General features: G+C 41.2%; 1 protein-coding gene across 3 annotated transcripts in view; it reads right to left on the bottom strand.

Moving 5' to 3' along the window:
- SUGCT (succinyl-CoA:glutarate-CoA transferase) overlaps positions 1–17,772 on the bottom strand; it is a 942,268-nt gene that overhangs the window by 511,186 nt on the left and 413,310 nt on the right. For all 3 annotated transcript variants that reach the window (XM_044293705.1, XM_044293704.1, XM_044293703.1), the window contains exon 10: positions 16,608–16,679. In XM_044293705.1, the coding sequence (XP_044149640.1) occupies positions 16,608–16,679 (72 nt within the window). The remainder of the gene's footprint in view (positions 1–16,607; positions 16,680–17,772) is intronic.

Here is a 17,772-nt window from a genome sequence, read left to right as displayed (position 1 = left end):
ATAGACTAGCGATACTATGGTATTGGAAAACATTCTAACAACTGGAAAGCTCTTTTAGCTCCCACAGTATCATCATTCAAAACAGACATAAATCTTATTTTGCCATAAGAAAAATATATGTATTATTAAAATGAGGTACACAAAATGTTTTTAAAACATTTGGACACCATGGTGAGGGACATCCAGACTTGCTCCTTACTAATGTGAGTGACACCCACCAATGTAGGTGGCTCTCTAGACTACAAGTACACTTAAATAAACAAACAATTAAAAATATAGACTTAATGGGGCAGATTTACTAATGTAAATTAACCAGAATTCTGTCTGAGATTGAATCAGTTTTAGACAATTTTCCAGCATGGATCACATGGGACACTGCCCAGCAGAAAGTGGGTGAATTGTAGTGCCAGTGTTTAATAAGTAAGTAGATGCTAGAAACTTAAACTAGATCTGGTGTATTTTTATGCCATTTAGTCCAAGATTACACTAAAACAATATTAGTAAATATGCCCCAAAATATAAACGCATGCAGAAAGCTCCTTAGCTCCTTGTCATCATGGTTGTTGGCAGTCAGAATTTTAGAATTTATCTATACAGTGCCATGCAAAAATATGGGCACCCTTGGCCAAAATTCCTGTTATTGTGAAGAGTTAAGCAAGTTGAAGATGAAATGATCTCCAAAAGGCATACAGTTAAAGATGACACATTCCCTTAGCATTTTAAGCAATTACTATTTTTTTTTCCTCTATGGGGTCACCCACACCTCTAATGCAGACTGCAAAGAAAAGAAAATTTGGGGTTAGTCAGGACATCCCAGTGCGCAGGTGAACGTCGCCATGGCTGGAAACACAAAAGCAAAAAACAAACAATGCAACAGAACTCTGCAAAGACAAATACAATAGTGCCATACTCACTAAAGACATTGCCTTGACGCCAGTGGACTGGCACAAATAATTTTGTACAAAATGTATTTTCCAAGAATCTCACATTTATAACTTAGCATTAACATTTAACATTTCCTACAGTGACTATGGCACTATTGCATTTACTTTATTATTTGTGTTTGCAGAGTGCTGTTGCATTGTTTCTTTTTAAGAATTGAAAGACTCTTGGCTGGCTACAAAAAGCGATTACAAAGGGGGTGCTATTAGGTACTAACCATGCAGGGTGCCAAAACTTTTGATTGCCGCCTTTTTTTTATTTGTAAAATGTAAAAGATGAAAAAAAAAAAAAAAAGTTTTTGCTTAAAATACAAAGGGAAAGTGTCATATTTAACTTTATGTCTTTTAGAGATCATTTAATCTTTAACCTGCTTAATTCTGTTCACAGTAACAGTAATTTTGACCAGGGGTGCCCAAACTTGTATGTCACTGTATGTTTAAGCTGGTCATTTGGAAGGTTGTATTAGGGAGGGCATATTTGTTCCTGAATTTCAGTTGCAGAATACACACAGAAATTCCACAACAAAGTGCAGTACAATGTTAGTGAATGGTGTGCACCAAACCCAATTCACAAAGCATTAGCATGTTGCATATTTTCAAATCCACAGCATCCACTAACTATTGCAGATATGCAGTGAAAAAAATGGTGTCCAAGTTTCTGAAATGACAGGCTAAGAAAGCACATTTGACAACATTTGGAAGGATGCCATCATTTAGAACTTGCATACACTAATAAGTCAAGAAAAGTGTATATAAGTATACATAGTTATCTGCTACAGGATAACTTGGAGTATAAACTCTAAGCTTTGCCAAAGGCCTATTATTCTTTCAGCTACCAGATAAATCTGATCTAAGGCAAATTACAATACTAAATTTATAACCTGTGCAAAAGAAACCCAATAGTACAAAGACATTTTCAGACAAACTGAATTTAACATAACGTTGCTCAAAGACGGACACATAGAGAATTTAAGGAGCACACTACTAATCTATTATAACCAAGATAAAACTCTTAAAGAACAGATTGTAATAATTTGTATTTCTTTGGTTTAAGTTAGGAAAGTCAACTTGAATTGGCATTGAAGGACAATGTGCATTGGCGTCTAATGACTATATTAATGTGACAGTCATAGGAGCAATTTAGCATTTCCTTTGCAGCAAAATTCGGGCAAAAAAAAGTAGCAAATTTTAGCACACAGGCCATTTTTGCATAAACATTTTAGGACTTTTTATACTTTTACGTTATTCTGAGCACTTTTGAAAAGTGGGTGGGAAACTGGGCATAGAGAGGTATGTTAATTAGGCCTCATGCACACAACCATATATTTCATCCATGTGCTATCCACATTTTTTGCCGATAGCTCACTCACCCATTCATTTCTATGGGTCATGCACATCTGTATTTTTTGCAGATCTGTGTGGCTGTTCCACAAACTATACAACATGTCCCATTCTGGTCCATGAAAATAGTCATTGCTATTGATGGGAGTGAGAAAAATGTGGAATGCACAAGGAAGGTAACCATATTTTACAGATCTGTGGTTTGTGGACTGAAATAAGGAAACTGTTATGTGCATGAGGCCTTAGGTATATACCAGATTTAATAATAATAATCTACTGTGACTATTTTAAAAGTTGCAAAAAAAAGATGCAATCTGACTCTAGTAGGTGGGTACCATACAAATAATAAGTGTTACAGCAGTGGGCGTGGAACCACTGTGTCAACCAACAGATTTGACTTTGGGCTAAACCTAAAGGCGTTATCCTGGCGTTCGCTGCAGGAGAGCCACCAGGCCACTACTTGAATAGTCTCTGTGTGGTTAACAGGTGACCCATGGAAGTCACAGAGCACCGAAGGATCAGGCAATATCATAGTCAGGCACAGGCCAAGGTCAGGGCTGGCAGAGTATGTGCAATATAGTAATGGTCTGAGGTCAGGACAGCCAGCTACACGTCAGGCATGCTCGCATTCTGGATTACATGCAGAGATGGGTGAGCTCTCTGTCAGAAAAATGAAGATATATTTAAGTAGCTTTTCATTGTTTTTTAGCTGAACTATTAGACAAATATAACGCGGACTGATTTTATTCCCCATATAACCTTCAGAAAGGTGGAGAATTAATGCACATTTTGGTTACAGAAGGGACCTTTTAGGGTATGTTGCACAGTTCAACCACGGATTCAAGTTCTGGAACTAAGATGGATTAGGACCTATGAACGAACATGGTTCTCACTGATGAGCCATTTTTTAAAGAAGAGTCAAATACTGTACATGTGCGTGGACCTAGACTTTAAAACAGGGGCATTGTGAATGGTGCAGGTTTAAAGCTCCTGCTCCTGGTCCCCAGCTATCAAAGAGAGCCAATACACATGAGGGGATGTCAGAAGCAGTTTACATCACTACAGGGGGCCCTGATGGATGCTCCAGTTACAGTGTAAATAACAAAATAAAAAAATTGTAAAGAGTGAATTTTGCTCAGTGGTTTTATTATGACCTCATAGGGGATGTATTATGTTACAAAAATATATGCAAAGATAAGTTAAAAAAAGGAAATATATTGCAAATAATGAAGAATAAGGGTACATTTACACAATTGTATGTATTTAACAGTCCATAAAATGCTGATCCGCAAAATACGGATGGCATCCGTGTGATGTACGTGTTGACTTCAATGGGTCCATGAACCGCATTTTGGAGTATAGAGCACGTTCTCACTCCGTTCTTTGCAGAACGGACATACAAAAAGCACACAGTATTCAAATCCATTCTTTGTCAATTAGCAAATTTACTAAATTAAGAACTATAAATAAATTTAAAAAACGTGTAATTTTTTGTATTACCCCTAAAAAAAACTAAAAATAAATAAAAATTTTAGAGAAAAACATAACAATAACAGCTTTATTTGTCAAGAAAATGCAGCTAAATTTATATTATTTGATAGCCCAAAAGGTAAAAAGTTAGGAACGTTAAATGTCCTAAAATGCTCATAAAGGGGATAAAGGGGTTCTCCTGGAGAAAAATAAAAAGTCATAAGCAAAATATGCTCATTTTATGTATGGAAAGGGGGAGCTGTAATACATTGCTCCTGTTCAGGCTGACTGGATGTGAACCTTGTGCTCAGTCAGCCTGACAGGATTTTGGAGGCACAGACCGTGGACTGTGGAACAGCACAGAGTTGGCCGTTTATGCTGCAGCCATAGTCTGTGCTGCCAAAATCCTGTCAGGTTAACTGAGCACAAGGTTCACATCCAGTCAGCCTGAACAGGAGCAATGTTTTATGACTCCACCCCTCCTCCCCACGGCTGATTGGAGAACAGCCCTCTCCGCCAAGAGGCTCTCAAATGCCCATTCTAGGTACTGACTATGGAACAAAAAAGCAGCCATTTTTCATTTAGTACAGTGGTTACAGTCTGGATAAAATGAGCCGGTTTTACAGAAGGTGTTACTAAATTTAAATATTATGTTAATTATTGCACTTTATACAGATTATTAGTTTAAAAAAAATCACTAAAATGTTCAATTAGCATGCCTGATGTACCATTTTTCATGGTGCAGTATAACAAATGTGGAAAAAGGTAATATGACTGCCGAAGGGTACATGCAGTATATTTATTGCAACTTGTCCATTCATCTGGACGGGACTTGCTTGAATCCATGTGCTTGCTGCCAAATAAAAAACCTGATATTATGGAGCTGATTTTCAGTTGGAGAAATTACTGCAGCAAATCTCCTGTGTGTGAATTCATCCTCAAGGACGAAGGCAGTTCTGCCTTAAACCTAGTGTTTGAAGCAAGTTTGCCTGATAAGAGCGAGTTTCCTCATTCCAGGACTTTTCTGCTAAGCCAAAGTCAAGCGTCTTCTTAAAACTATGGGAGAAATGGTGTCGCAAGTGGCATTTGTTGCCTCTTTCCATAAAGGGGGAGGGATTGGGCAGGGCTAGTAAGCCAGACACATGTATCTTCGCTTGAGCCCAGCTCTGACCTGCTGTAGATTCATTCTGACACACAGAATTAGGCAGAAACACCAAAAAATCATAAATTAGGCCCATCGTCCAGCAGTGAGGGAGATTTCAGAGACCAGTGTCTTTGATAAATCTCCCTCAAAGTTTTCTCTTAACAGCGGCACTATATCAAAGTAAAATAGGCCCATCCTTATACGCAGTAAGAACATTGAGGTATATTTACTGTATGGATACTAAAGCCAGAAAATGGTGCAAATCTGATTTTGTTTTCTGACTTTACAACAGACCAAAATGTGCCACCTTTATTCAGAGGTGTGTATCTTGTAATAAATTTGGCACAACTCATTTCAATTTTTTTTTTTTTAAGCTGGTGTATGAAATGCCACTCAATAAATGTAGGCCACATTTCTCTGCAACGAGTGAGCCTGTCGCTGTTACATGCCGCCCGTGGTCAGGACAACATGCAACTGATGACAGAGGTTCCCTTGAAAGCAATAATGAACATATACAATTCTATGGATTATTTTTTTAATTCTATGAACTGACACCTTTAAAATGATACCTAACATTCTAAATATACTGACTGCTAGCCTTAATATCTAACCACACTGTAGCCCTCTCCGTACTTGACTATCAAGTCTGACAAAGATGCAATGTTTACACCAAATAAATTGAAGAAGTTGTTATAACATACAGTAGATCCTCTTTTGATCTAAATCCCAGAAGCGCTGGATTAAACAGAGTCATCAGCACCCTTTACTGCATTCTCCCGCAACTGCATAATGGGTCAAAATCTATGCTACTATAGTATACACTGTTAAACAATATGGAAAATAAATATCTGCAAAACTACAACATCAGTTAATGTCTAATATGTACAAGCAGAATGGATCTGGTACATTTAAGTGGCATTTATAGGAAACACCAAATTCAAAACTACATGATTGCATTGCATCTTATGCTACTGCTATTGTGAAGAGAATCAGTAACAAAGCCTTAGGGCTCATGCACATGAACATGAGGGCTCCGTGCCTCTATTGCGGATAACAAACAACGGGTCCGCAATATACAGGCACCGGCCATATGCACTCCGGTCCACTGACTTGAAAGGGTCCACGATCCGCAAGATATGGCCAAAGTTAGGACAGAGTCACAGATCTGAAGCCGGGTCCATGCCTCCCCACCGCAAAAGATAAGATATGTCCATTCAAGTAAAGGAGTACGCGTCAGCAGCATGGAGTGTACGCGGTCGGTGCCCTTGCATTGCGAGCCCCTTAGGGCTCATGCACACAAACTTATTTTTTTTCCGTGTCTGTTCCGTTTTTTTTTTTTGTGGCCCAAATACACAACTGTTCACTTCAATGCAAAAAAATGGAAACGTGTGCATTCCTTGTCTGAATGTCTGCATGGCCGTTGCGCAAAAAAATACAACGTCACATTGTTGCCTACATTACGGACAAGGATAGGACTGTTCTATTAGGGGCCGGCCATTCTGTTCTGCAAAATGAGGAATGCACATGGCCAGTATCCATGTTTTGCGGATGCGCAATTTGTGGCCGCCAAATATCCAACGGTCATGTGCATGAGCCCTCAGTCTGTAACTTGATTCTAGGCAGCACCATCAAGAAATGACAGGAACTGAGGTATTATGTTGAATCTGAATGCGCTCAATATATCATGTTATTGTTTTATGAAAAAAATGTGCATAGTCCATTAACTGTATTTTCTTCTTCTAGGTCACTAAGGCAAACTTAACCTTAAAAATCTTACAATGTTCCAACAGGTGGACCATAAATTAATACACAATAAATAAGAAAGCCTCAGGATACATGGTGGCTAATGTGTATATTCTAGTGTCAGGTCTCCAGGAAAAATCTCTTTCTTCTACTTGCGCTTGTTTATGTCATCTAGTGGAGGTAGAGCCTGAACCCACTGAAGAATTTAGTAAAGGTTTACACAGTTATTGCCAGTTAAAAATTGTACTTTTTAAGATTTATGATCACTATTATAAATCATAGAGGCGTTTACTACACTCCTATTCATTTCTGGACTAAGAGCTTATGGCCTTAGCAAAACATCTGTCACTTCTGAAGCAATGGTGACATCCTGTGGCAGTAATGTATATGGGGATCCATGTTTAGGACTGGCAATGCTGCACACTGAACTATCCTCCTGTATTCTATTTGCCATCTGTGCAATGTCACTGGGTAACATTTGCATATATTATAGTGAATGTTTTAACTTCATGACAGTAACAGTTAACATTGCATCTCTGCCTACTTAACATGTCAGTCAACTTGTGTCTAACAAAGAATAACTGTGTTCTTGTTTCTAAATACCAATCAAGACAAACTTTTTACTTTGCATTATTATGTTTCTGCGCAAAATACCAGTTACCCTAATGTTTTCCATGTAAATGTTGTCTGCAGCAATGCCACCAAAAAGACTTTGAAAATCAACTTGGAGGTCCATTTAAACATAAGGAATGGGATGCTGACCAACAGGAGGAACATTTTGGACCAATAAGTTAAAATTTTAAATGGTTTGCATGAAACAGAAGCTGTTTGCCTACGGAGCCAATGGACAGTACTGCATGGAAGATGAGTATGAAGACCAATATTTAGGGCTCATTCAGACAGCCGTAGAGTTTTGCAGTCCGCACTATGATAGAAATGACAAGAATACGACTTACTCTATCTCTTTTGCAGTGCCGCAGAGCGGAACTGCTGATGTGGACCGCAAACTGTGTGCTGTCCACATCTTTTGCGGCCCCATTGAAATGAATGGGTCCGAACCCTTTCCGCAATATTACAGAAAGAATGTGGACCCATTCAGAGGGAGAATCACAGCGCTGAAGGATCTGTCAGCTATAACCCCCCGAATTACTGCCAACATTAACAGATATATTAAAGGGGTTATTCAATATCATAAACAACCCCCCCACCCCCCATGTGCTGGGCCCCTCACAAGTAATATACTTACTCCGCTACCCGCACAGCTCCTGGTCCCGTCATTGCCCCTGCTGCTTCTCCCTGTACACGGATGAAAACATCCGTTGCCAGGGGGAAGCAGCCAATGGCAGGCGGGGACGAGCCTTCCTAGTGTCAACCCGGGATGCTAGGGAGGCTCGTCCCCGTCCCCGCGTGACATTGGCTGCTCCCCCCCAACACCGGGTGATTTCATCCGTGTACAGGGAGAAACAGCAGCGATGGTGCCGGGACCAGGATCGGAGAAATTATATTTCCTGTGAGGGACCCGGCACATGGGGGGGCTGTTTATAATATTTAATAATCCCTTTAAGATATTTCATAAAGGAATCATTATACTGGGTATAGTACATCAGACATCAGGACAATTCAAGAATAGCCCATACGGAAGAAAGTCTCTAATGGTACTATAATTCCCAGTATAAGCGCGGGAGAGCTAGTATATTGAACATTAGTCAGACTTTATGAGGATATTATATTCCACAATAAGGCACAACCAAAGGAAATAGCGTGTACGCCTATGCAATGAACTATAAGTACAACAAAGCTGTACCTTTTTATTACTAAATATGAATTTTTATGCATGAGCTCCGCATCTTATAATATTTAAAGGGACCGAGAGTATGTTTTAATATATTTTCATTGTCATTGTTAGGTGAATATTGGTTTTGTAATACAGTTGGATTAAAATAGTAAAGTATATGCAAATTAACTGTGAGCCAGCCAATATTTTTTCCTTTTTTTGCTCTGTACACTATAATCACTAATCGATACTTGGTGGCGGATTTGGAGCTCGGCAAGCTCAGGCACATCCCATGCCTAGCCCACGTGTTTATCCTTGTGGTTCAGCGGTTTCTCAAAACCTACCCCAATTTGCCTGAGCTACTGGTGGAGGTCCGCCGCGTGTGTGCACATTTCCGCAAGTCACCAACAGCTTTAGCCAGTCTGTCAAAGCTGCAGCAGTGCTTGAAATTGCCAGCTCACCGACTGTTGTACTACATGAGCACACGCTGGAACTCGATGTTCCACATGTTGGACAGGCTTTGTGAGCAGCAGGGGGCAGTAGCGGAATACCAGTTGCAACATTGCTTTCAGTCAGCTTCCGCTCTTCACAAGCAAGGAGTCGGGTTTTAAGAAACTTTGAGGAATCAACACAGATGGTGAGCGGCGATAACGCTATTATCAGCGTAACCATCCCACTTCTGTGTCTACTCAAACGCTCGCTGCTCACAATTAAGGCCGACGCTTTGCATGTGGAAGAGATGGAAATGCGGTAAGACATTTCAGAGGGTGATGGCCAGACCACCCTCAATTCGTCTTCTTAGCGCGAATTGAACAATGAAGAGGAGGAGGAGGAGCAGGAGACGGTTGCCTCCACTACAGAGGGTAGTACACATGGAAGTTGAATTCTTCTGTTCAGCGTGGGTGGGGCGAAATGGAGGAAGAGGATGAGGAAATTGAGAGTGATCCTCCTAATGACAACAGCAAATTCTTGCCTGTTGGAACTCTGGCACACATGGCTAACTTCATGTTAGGCTGCCTTTCCCACGACCCGCGCGTTATACGCATATTAGACAACACGGATTACTGGTTGTTCACCCTTTTCGACCCCCACTTCAAAGATAACGTCTCATCTCTCATTCCTCTGGTGAAGAAGACGAGCAAAATGGTGCAATACCAGAAGTACCTTGTTGAAAAATTGTTCCAAAAATTTCCATCTGAGAACGTTGGCAGCAGAGTCCATAGTTCCTTGGCCAATCGAGGATTGAAGACAAGGGGAAGACACAGCAGTTCCAACGAAGGCAGGACAACACTCTCCAAAGCCTGGGACAGTTTCATGACACCCCGCCAGCATCCTCACCCTGATGTGCGGCCCAGTGTCACAAGGAGGGAGAAATTTTGAAAGATGGTGAAGGAGTACATAGCAGACCGTGTCAGCGTCCTCAATGATCCCTCAGTGCCTTACAACTACTTGGTGTCCAAGCTGGACACGTGGCACGAACTGGCGCTCTACGCCTTGTAGATGCTGGCCTGCCCTACCGCCAGCGTTTTGTCTGAGTGGGTATTTAGTGCTGCTGCTGGCATTATAACAGATAAGCGTATCCGCCTGTCAACTGAAAATGCTGACAGGTTGACTCTTAAAATAAACAAGGCCTGGATTGGCCATGACATCTCGACTTCACCAGAGGAAAGCGGCTGAACATAAAGGCACTTTAAATGTGTTGTTTATAATGTACTAAATACACAGTATTCCCATGCACCCCTTACACCACAAACAAGGGTATATGGTTGAATCTTCCTTTTCTCCTCCTCCTTCTCTTCCATCATATCAACATGCTTGTTTGTCACATATAATGCCCTTGCATATATGCCCTTAGCATATAATGTTTTACAGGGTCAGCTCACATGCAGGCCTTCGCATATAATTTTTTAGAGGGTCAGCTCAGCTGCAGGCCTTCGCATTTAATTTTTTAGAGGGTCAGCTCACCTGCAGGCCCACACATAAAATCTTTTACAGGGTCAGCTCACCAGCAGGCCCTCACATATAATTTTTTACAGGGTCAGCTCACCAGCAGGCCTCACCTACAATCTTTTACAGGGTCAGCTCACCAGCAGACCCGCTCCTAAAATCTTTTTTTGCAGGGTCAACTCAACTGCAGGCCCACACATAAAATCTTTTGCAGGGTCAGCTTACCTTCAGGCCCTCACTAATTATACCTAATAGGTAATTTATGTGCTTGGATGTGGTAGCCATAGCTGTTTCTCAGGCTCCCTCTCAGGAATCCAACCATGATTCCCCCGTTACCCATGGTCTACATGCTTTCGGCTGAAAATAACATCGAAAGTTGATAGGGCAGACATCCGAATGAATCGTCGCAGTCACGGGGACGTGCGATCATCCACAGGTTATCTAGAGTCACCAAAGTAGCAGCAGGCCCTCGCCCATAATGTTTTAGATGGTCAGATCTGCAGGCCCTTGCTACAAATGTTTTTGAGGGTCACCAGCAGGCCATCAATCATAATTTTTCATGGCTGTGTATGATGCCCTCCTTTATGTGATTTACAGGTTGTATCGGAGTGCCTCTTCCTTGGAATTTTTGGCAGCACTTGCACTTTATATACAAGTAAATATACATGAAAAAATGTTCCTCTAAAATCGATTTGGTTTTGTAAGTATTATTGTCAGTCTGTAAAAGTGGCGTACTACTTGGACAACATCGTTCCCAGCAGCGAACTGGGAGTCCAAGATGCATCCAGACATCATCCCCATGCTGTTCCAGAACCATTTCAGTGGTGTTTCCATCAATTTCTGACATTTTCCTATGAACCAGGCACCCTCCCCTCTTCAGAGCAGGGGGTGCCTGGTTTAATGCTCGGGTTCTCCCATTGACTTCCATTATACTCGGGTGCTCGGCTCGATGTGTTTGACCCGAGCCCCCGTGTACTACAGTGCTCGATCAACACTACACATAGTTCTGATGAAAGGCTCAAAGGTATCCCACTGTATAGGCATACAGTGGGATACGTCCCCCACACAGTCCCTCTCTGTAGCACTGAAGTGCGTTCACTACATTGCCTTCCCATTTAATTATTTTGCTGAATTTAACCCCTTCCACCATAAGCAGCACAGCCTCAGGAGATGAGGCAGAGCCTCTAACTGTTCTGCTTATGGTGGAATGGGTTAAAATGTCACAGAAGCTCTCTGAGGCATCAACAGAGACTGGTGACGATTACCTCTGTATAGCCACCATAGGCTATTATAGCCTCTGTTAAATCTCACAATCAGACCCCTATGCAAATGTTTTCTTGTCCGTCAGGAAAACTCCTAAATGTATGGGAAAAATTGTGATGTGAACCCAGCCTAAGGCACCCACTAAGAAACCTCTAGGTGTAATGGCTCCCGTTGCTCCTAGAGGCTTACTTGCATATATTAATACATTATTTTTCTCCTCAGTGTGGACACATATGAACATGGGACCAACACAGATGTCTTCAGCTGCCAAGCGCACATGTAACAGGTCAGCCAGTGTCATGGGTACAAATCTCCCGACAGGTGCACTTTATAAATCCCTAGCTGTATGCTGGTAGGATATATACTGTATAAAAGCCTACTTCAAGTGATCAAAAGATACAAAGCACCACAGAACACAAGGTCATTTTCTGCATGTGACTGTAAAAATGTTAGGCGTTGGGATAACATTATTTTAAACGGAATCTATCACTATCTTTATGCTGCTTTTCTGAGGACAGCATGAAATAGTGAAAAACACTGGTTTTAGAATTTTTTTTTCTGCTATGAGTGTTTGTCCTGTGGTTTTGCAGAAGTTCACACTGTAATTTGCCAAGTATTCACGATCTGAGAGTGAGCCCCACCCCACCTTCTAGTCGCTGACGGACAGCTTTCTCCCTATGTATCGTAAAAGGGAGAATGCTATCAAGTAGCGGCGGCAGGGCAATGCTCATGAGTACCAAGACTCCTTCTAGAACTAATAATGTGTCATTTTCTCTGAAACAAATGGACATGCTTAAAGCAGGGCACTGCTTTTCTGGCACTACCTTATGGATAAAAGTGGAGCAGAGTCCCGTTTAAAAAAAAACTTTTCAGAACATTTTTTTCAACAGTGAATAACAATTGTACCTTACTTTATCAAATAGGAGCTACACAGTTTTCCTCTCACAAGATCAAACGTTTCATACAGCACACTACATTCTACATGTCTGCAACCACTTAGCACATTTATCCTGGGCATATATCTCGAAGGCAATGTAAATAACTTCACAGGCAAAGCTCTATGTGTGTTTAGTATTTGTACCACTGACCCTTCCTATGAAGCCTTTCTTTAATCAAAGATGAAAGCCTTCAATCCGTTTCTACACACTTATTTTAAAATCCACTTCATGGATTCCCCTGACGCTGCCACTGCACGTTTCAGCTTTGATAAAATTGTAACTAGTATGTAGCCTTCTGAGACGTGCCCATAACTTATGATGCATGAGGAGCCTGGGAGTGGGTACTTTTCAGGATTTACATGCTTAGGTTTTATGATTAATGTATAATTATAAATTAAAGGGCTTGTATCTGAAGGATAGGCCATCACTAGCTGATAGGCAGGATCAGCTGTTCAGGTGTAGCTCCATTGCCGAAAATCGGCACTGGAAATACACAGCACTTTAAACCAGATAGTGAACATTGCTCGTCACTGCAGCACTGCTCCCATTAAAGTCAAAAGGAACGGCACGGAAGTAGTGGCGTCGCTAGAGGGGGCGAGGGGGGCAATTGCCCCCTCTATGTTGTTCTTTGCACCCCCGGATGCCCCCCTGCTGATTCCCCAAAGCAACTGCACTGCCTCTTGAGCCCCAGGTGAATACTAATGAGCGCTTCCATTTTGGAAGCGCTTATTAGTACTGAAGGACCAGGAAGTGGTGAATGCTATGTACTTACCGCTTCCTGGCCCTCGGCTGTCGGCTGTGCAGGGCTGCGCACAGCGTGAGGGCGTTCTGTGACCTCACGCTGTGCGCGCCAGTTCAGAGCACAGTCGACTGAGGAGAAAGAAAATTGCAGGTGGCGTCCAGGAGCAGGAGAGGTAAGTTTTTTTATTTTATAAAAAATTAGACTGCTGGGGGCATATTGGGGGCTAATTAGAGACATAATGGGGCTAATTAGACTATTAGAGGCATAATGGGGCTAATGAGGAATATGGGGCTAATGAGATGCATAATGGGGGCTAATGAGAGGCATCATGTGGGCTAATTAGAGACACAATGGGGGTTATATAGACTATTAGAGGCATAATGGGGGCTAATGAGGCATAATGGGGGCTAATGAGATGCATAATGGGGGCTAATGAGAGCACAGCAGACGACTGAATAGCTTATTTTGTAAGTAAATTGTTTTATTATATATGCATCCCTGCATACCGCAATTCTCTCGTATTTTGTAATCTTATTTATATATACTTTGTGCCCCCCCTATATATTGTTGCTAGAGTCACCACTGCATGGAAGTGACAGCACTGTCCAATACAAGTTTGATGGAGCTTTGTAGTTCCAGAGCCGTGACAGAGCTACACCTGAACAGCTGATTGGGGGGATGTGGGGTGAAGACCCGCGATGACAGGACTGGCCATAAAGCTGGGAGTTTTCCAATGCCTAGTGGGCCACTTGACCCACCAATGCCCTCCTCACTGCATTCATTGTGCTTTTAATACTAAAAGTACTACTAGTTTCAGGGTTGCCATCTGTACAAATCAGAATCTGATACCAGATCTGATGCACAAGGACCATGGCCTGAAAGGTAGGTCTATTATAGAGTTAACTTAATACTGTAAAGACTTGGATTGGAACAGAAGCCTAAAGCCGCAGGCTAAGGACTTGTCACTCCCAGAAACGTCAGATGACCTTATCCTTATCACCATCCTGACACTGGCAAACGTCAGGACTTTAGCAATGGCATCACAGTGACACTACTTAACATACAGGAAGGTGCTGCGGCTTAGTCCACTGCAATTGGCAGTGTACCGTGACTGTCCTGCTGAATCCAGGCTGCTGAATGGGGCCTTCACCTCATCCACCTGCCTGGCTGCCTCAGTGACCGTTATTGGCTGCCAGCTGCTGCCGACAGCCGATGCCTGCCTAAACTGCCTGTGCACTGTGGTATTTGGTTTTGCTGAGGTGGTATTTTGTGCTAAAGTGTGGTTATTTGGTTCTGTCATGACAGTATATTGTTCTGATGGGGCTGTATTTTGTGCTGCACTATGGTATTTCTGGCCCTGCCTACTTGTGTTGGCTCCACCTTCTTTTAATCTGGACGCATCTATAATATGGAGCCTTTTTTCCAGGGCCATTAAAAGTTCCCAGTCTGTTCCTGCCTGAAGATCAGCTAGTGATGGCCTATCCTGAGGATAAGACATAAGCCAGACAACCCCTATAATTTTTATAGTACGTATACAGACAGATAGATAGAGGTCATTATACAAGGAAAGAAAATATAAGCTTTGCCAATTACCTGCTGGACCCTGTCTTATGTATACACAGAGGTGATATCATTAAAAGCAGGATTAGAATGACAGATAATGAGGTAACTGCAGTAAAGTGATCTATACCAACCTAGAAGTGGTGCCTACTATTGCCAGAGCGAAAACTGCTGGATTTTTTACGTTTTTTTTAAATGAAATGTAGATATTGACTGGAAAATTAAAGATAACATATCATCAAAATTATTTTAAAATATGTTAAACATAAAAATGTGATTTAAACAATAGGTCATTTTTTTCCAAGCTATTCTGCTGGTTTGTGCTGTGAAAATATTGATGTGAGCTAACCTGGGTTGTGGATTCTATTAAGGTTTCATTGGTTTCCAGTGCAAGAATACATACAGCTGTAGATGGAGGTGAGTCATACTGAAACTTATATGCTCTATATATATACCCCAACCTTTATAAGTGAACCCTAATGTGACCTTCTCTAAACTTTTGAATGCACATGTCCAACTGTTCAGTGTTTAAGTAATTTTTGCACAACTTGCTGTTCTCTAACAAGGAGCTTAATGGCAAAATTCACAACAGGTGTTTGATCCATGAATCGCCCAATATATTTTGTGGTTCAGACAGAAGTGGCCACTGAGCTTAGAGTGTTACAGAGAGTCATCAGCAGGTTGCAACAGAGATATAGAGAGATTGGAAGAGTCACAGAAAGGCATAAAAGTGGATGTCCTTTGGCCACATCCCACACTGATGACCACTTCATTGTGAACAATTCCCTGCGGAACCAAATGATGTATGCCACACAACTACAGGCACATCTAAGGGAGGTGAGAGGCAGCCGAGTGTCACATCAGACCATTCGAAACCGTTTACATCAGTGTGTTCTGCATGCTAGACGATCTACAAGGGTACCTGACCACAGGTGTCATTGTCTTGCATGGGCCATGGAGCATCTATGCTGGATGAGGGACCAGTGGGCCTCAGTGCTGTGCAGAGGCTCATAACTCTATACCCCTGAACCTCAATGACCTGAGAGCCGCCCTTCAAGGAGAGTGGGATGCCATGCCTCAGCAGACAATAAGATGAATTGTGAAAAGCATGAGATGTCGTTGTCAGACTGTAATTGATGCTCAAGGCCACATGACAAGTTTTTGAGACATTGACATTTTTTGTGAGGATATACCCACCACTATTGTTGGCTTTTGTTTCAATAAATTGTTTGAGATGAGGAAATCACCATTGCATACTACTACATACTATAATATCACTGTAGCATCAACTTTTCATGTTTTCCATAAATTTCAACTAAATGTCAAATATCCCTAACTTTTTGCGAGTAGTGTATTTCTATATAAAGTTTTCTACTACATATTTAGGATTTAAATATTCTTTCTTGTTTTATACAATATAGATAAATTAAAATAATCTCAATTAGAAACTTCCAAGAAATAAAATTTCAACAACAATTCAAGAAAATATACTGTGTTTCCATCGAACTATAAGGATGAATTACCACTATGGAATCCGCTGTGTGTCAGGTGGGTCATGTAAACGACCCAGCAATCCAGCAATGCTCCGTTTTGCCAAGAATAATAATAATTAACCCGTCATCAAACATTTACCCCAATCACTTCTGTTTTTACAACTTATAATGTTTAAGAAAGTGAATTAAAAGAGAAGCATACGGGCTTGGTGTTGCATGGAACACATGCATGACATCACCATAACACTTACCCTGCAAACAGTAGAGAACTGTTGATCGTTGCCTGCCCCAATTACAAGGTAACCATCCTTTGCTTTAAATGACTGAAAAAAAAAACACATAAGGTCAGCACAGAAAGTGCATTCAAAATGTTTCATGCTATGAAAAATGTTTAGTTTGCAACGTATATTTCAATTATCACACAAAAAACTATCCATCTGTTAGTGGCTTACTACAAAACTCTGCTCAACAATGATGATCCAGGGTTCAGATAAGGTTGTGCTTTGAGATTAACCTCCAAAACTGGGTGAAATGCAGTTACAATGACATAACAGTATCTTTATATGTGGTTTACAGGCACATAATGCTGCACATTCAGTAAAATAAGGTGAGGTTTTCATTTCTGCAGAGCTCACAAAAATAGAACAGTTTGAGTTAGTAGAAACATTTTGAAATGGAAGAAACATACATAACACAATAAGTTAAAACAATGTGAAATAACGACATTCCTAAAGACACAGGACTTACATGTTTACTACTAAAGCATTTTATTTAGGTCAAAATGCATTTCAATGCACTCATTCAAAAAATATGCTTTCAAAATCCCTACTAGTTACAGATGTATCCTTCCTTACTTTTACTCTTGGCAGGGTATGTCCTGATGCAAGTAGTTGCTACAAAAGACCTGTCAGAAGAGGTTACAGGTTCTCCCAGAATTAGAGCTAAGGGTACTTTCACACTAGCGTCAAAGTTTTCCCGTATTGAGTTCCGTCACAGGGGCTTAATACCGGAAAAAAAAACGCTTCAGTTTTATCCTAATGCATTCTGAATGGAAAGTATTCCGTTCAGTATGCATCAGGATGTCTTCAGTTCAGTCCCTCTCACGGTATTTGGCTGGAGTAAATACCTCAGCATGCTGCGGTATTTTGTCGGGCCAAAATTCCAGAACACATTAATTTCCATTGAAATGTATTAATACCGGATCTGGTAAGTGTTTCGGAAAACCGGATCCGGTTTCCTGGTCTGCGCAGACATTTGAATCTATGAAAAATATAAATACCGGATCCGTTTTTCCGGAAGACACCAGAGAGACGGATCCGGCATTTCAATGCATTTGTCAGACGGATCCGCATTCGTATCCGGAAACAAATGCTATCCTTTTGTATACGGATTTCCAGATCCGGCAGGCAGTTCCGG

This window comes from Bufo gargarizans, chromosome 5, assembly GCF_014858855.1.
Source record: "Bufo gargarizans isolate SCDJY-AF-19 chromosome 5, ASM1485885v1, whole genome shotgun sequence".
NCBI classification, from domain to species: Eukaryota; Metazoa; Chordata; class Amphibia; order Anura; family Bufonidae; genus Bufo; species Bufo gargarizans.
The sequence above is the reverse complement of the archived record's forward strand: the minus strand, read 5'-3'. Positions and strand labels throughout refer to the sequence as shown.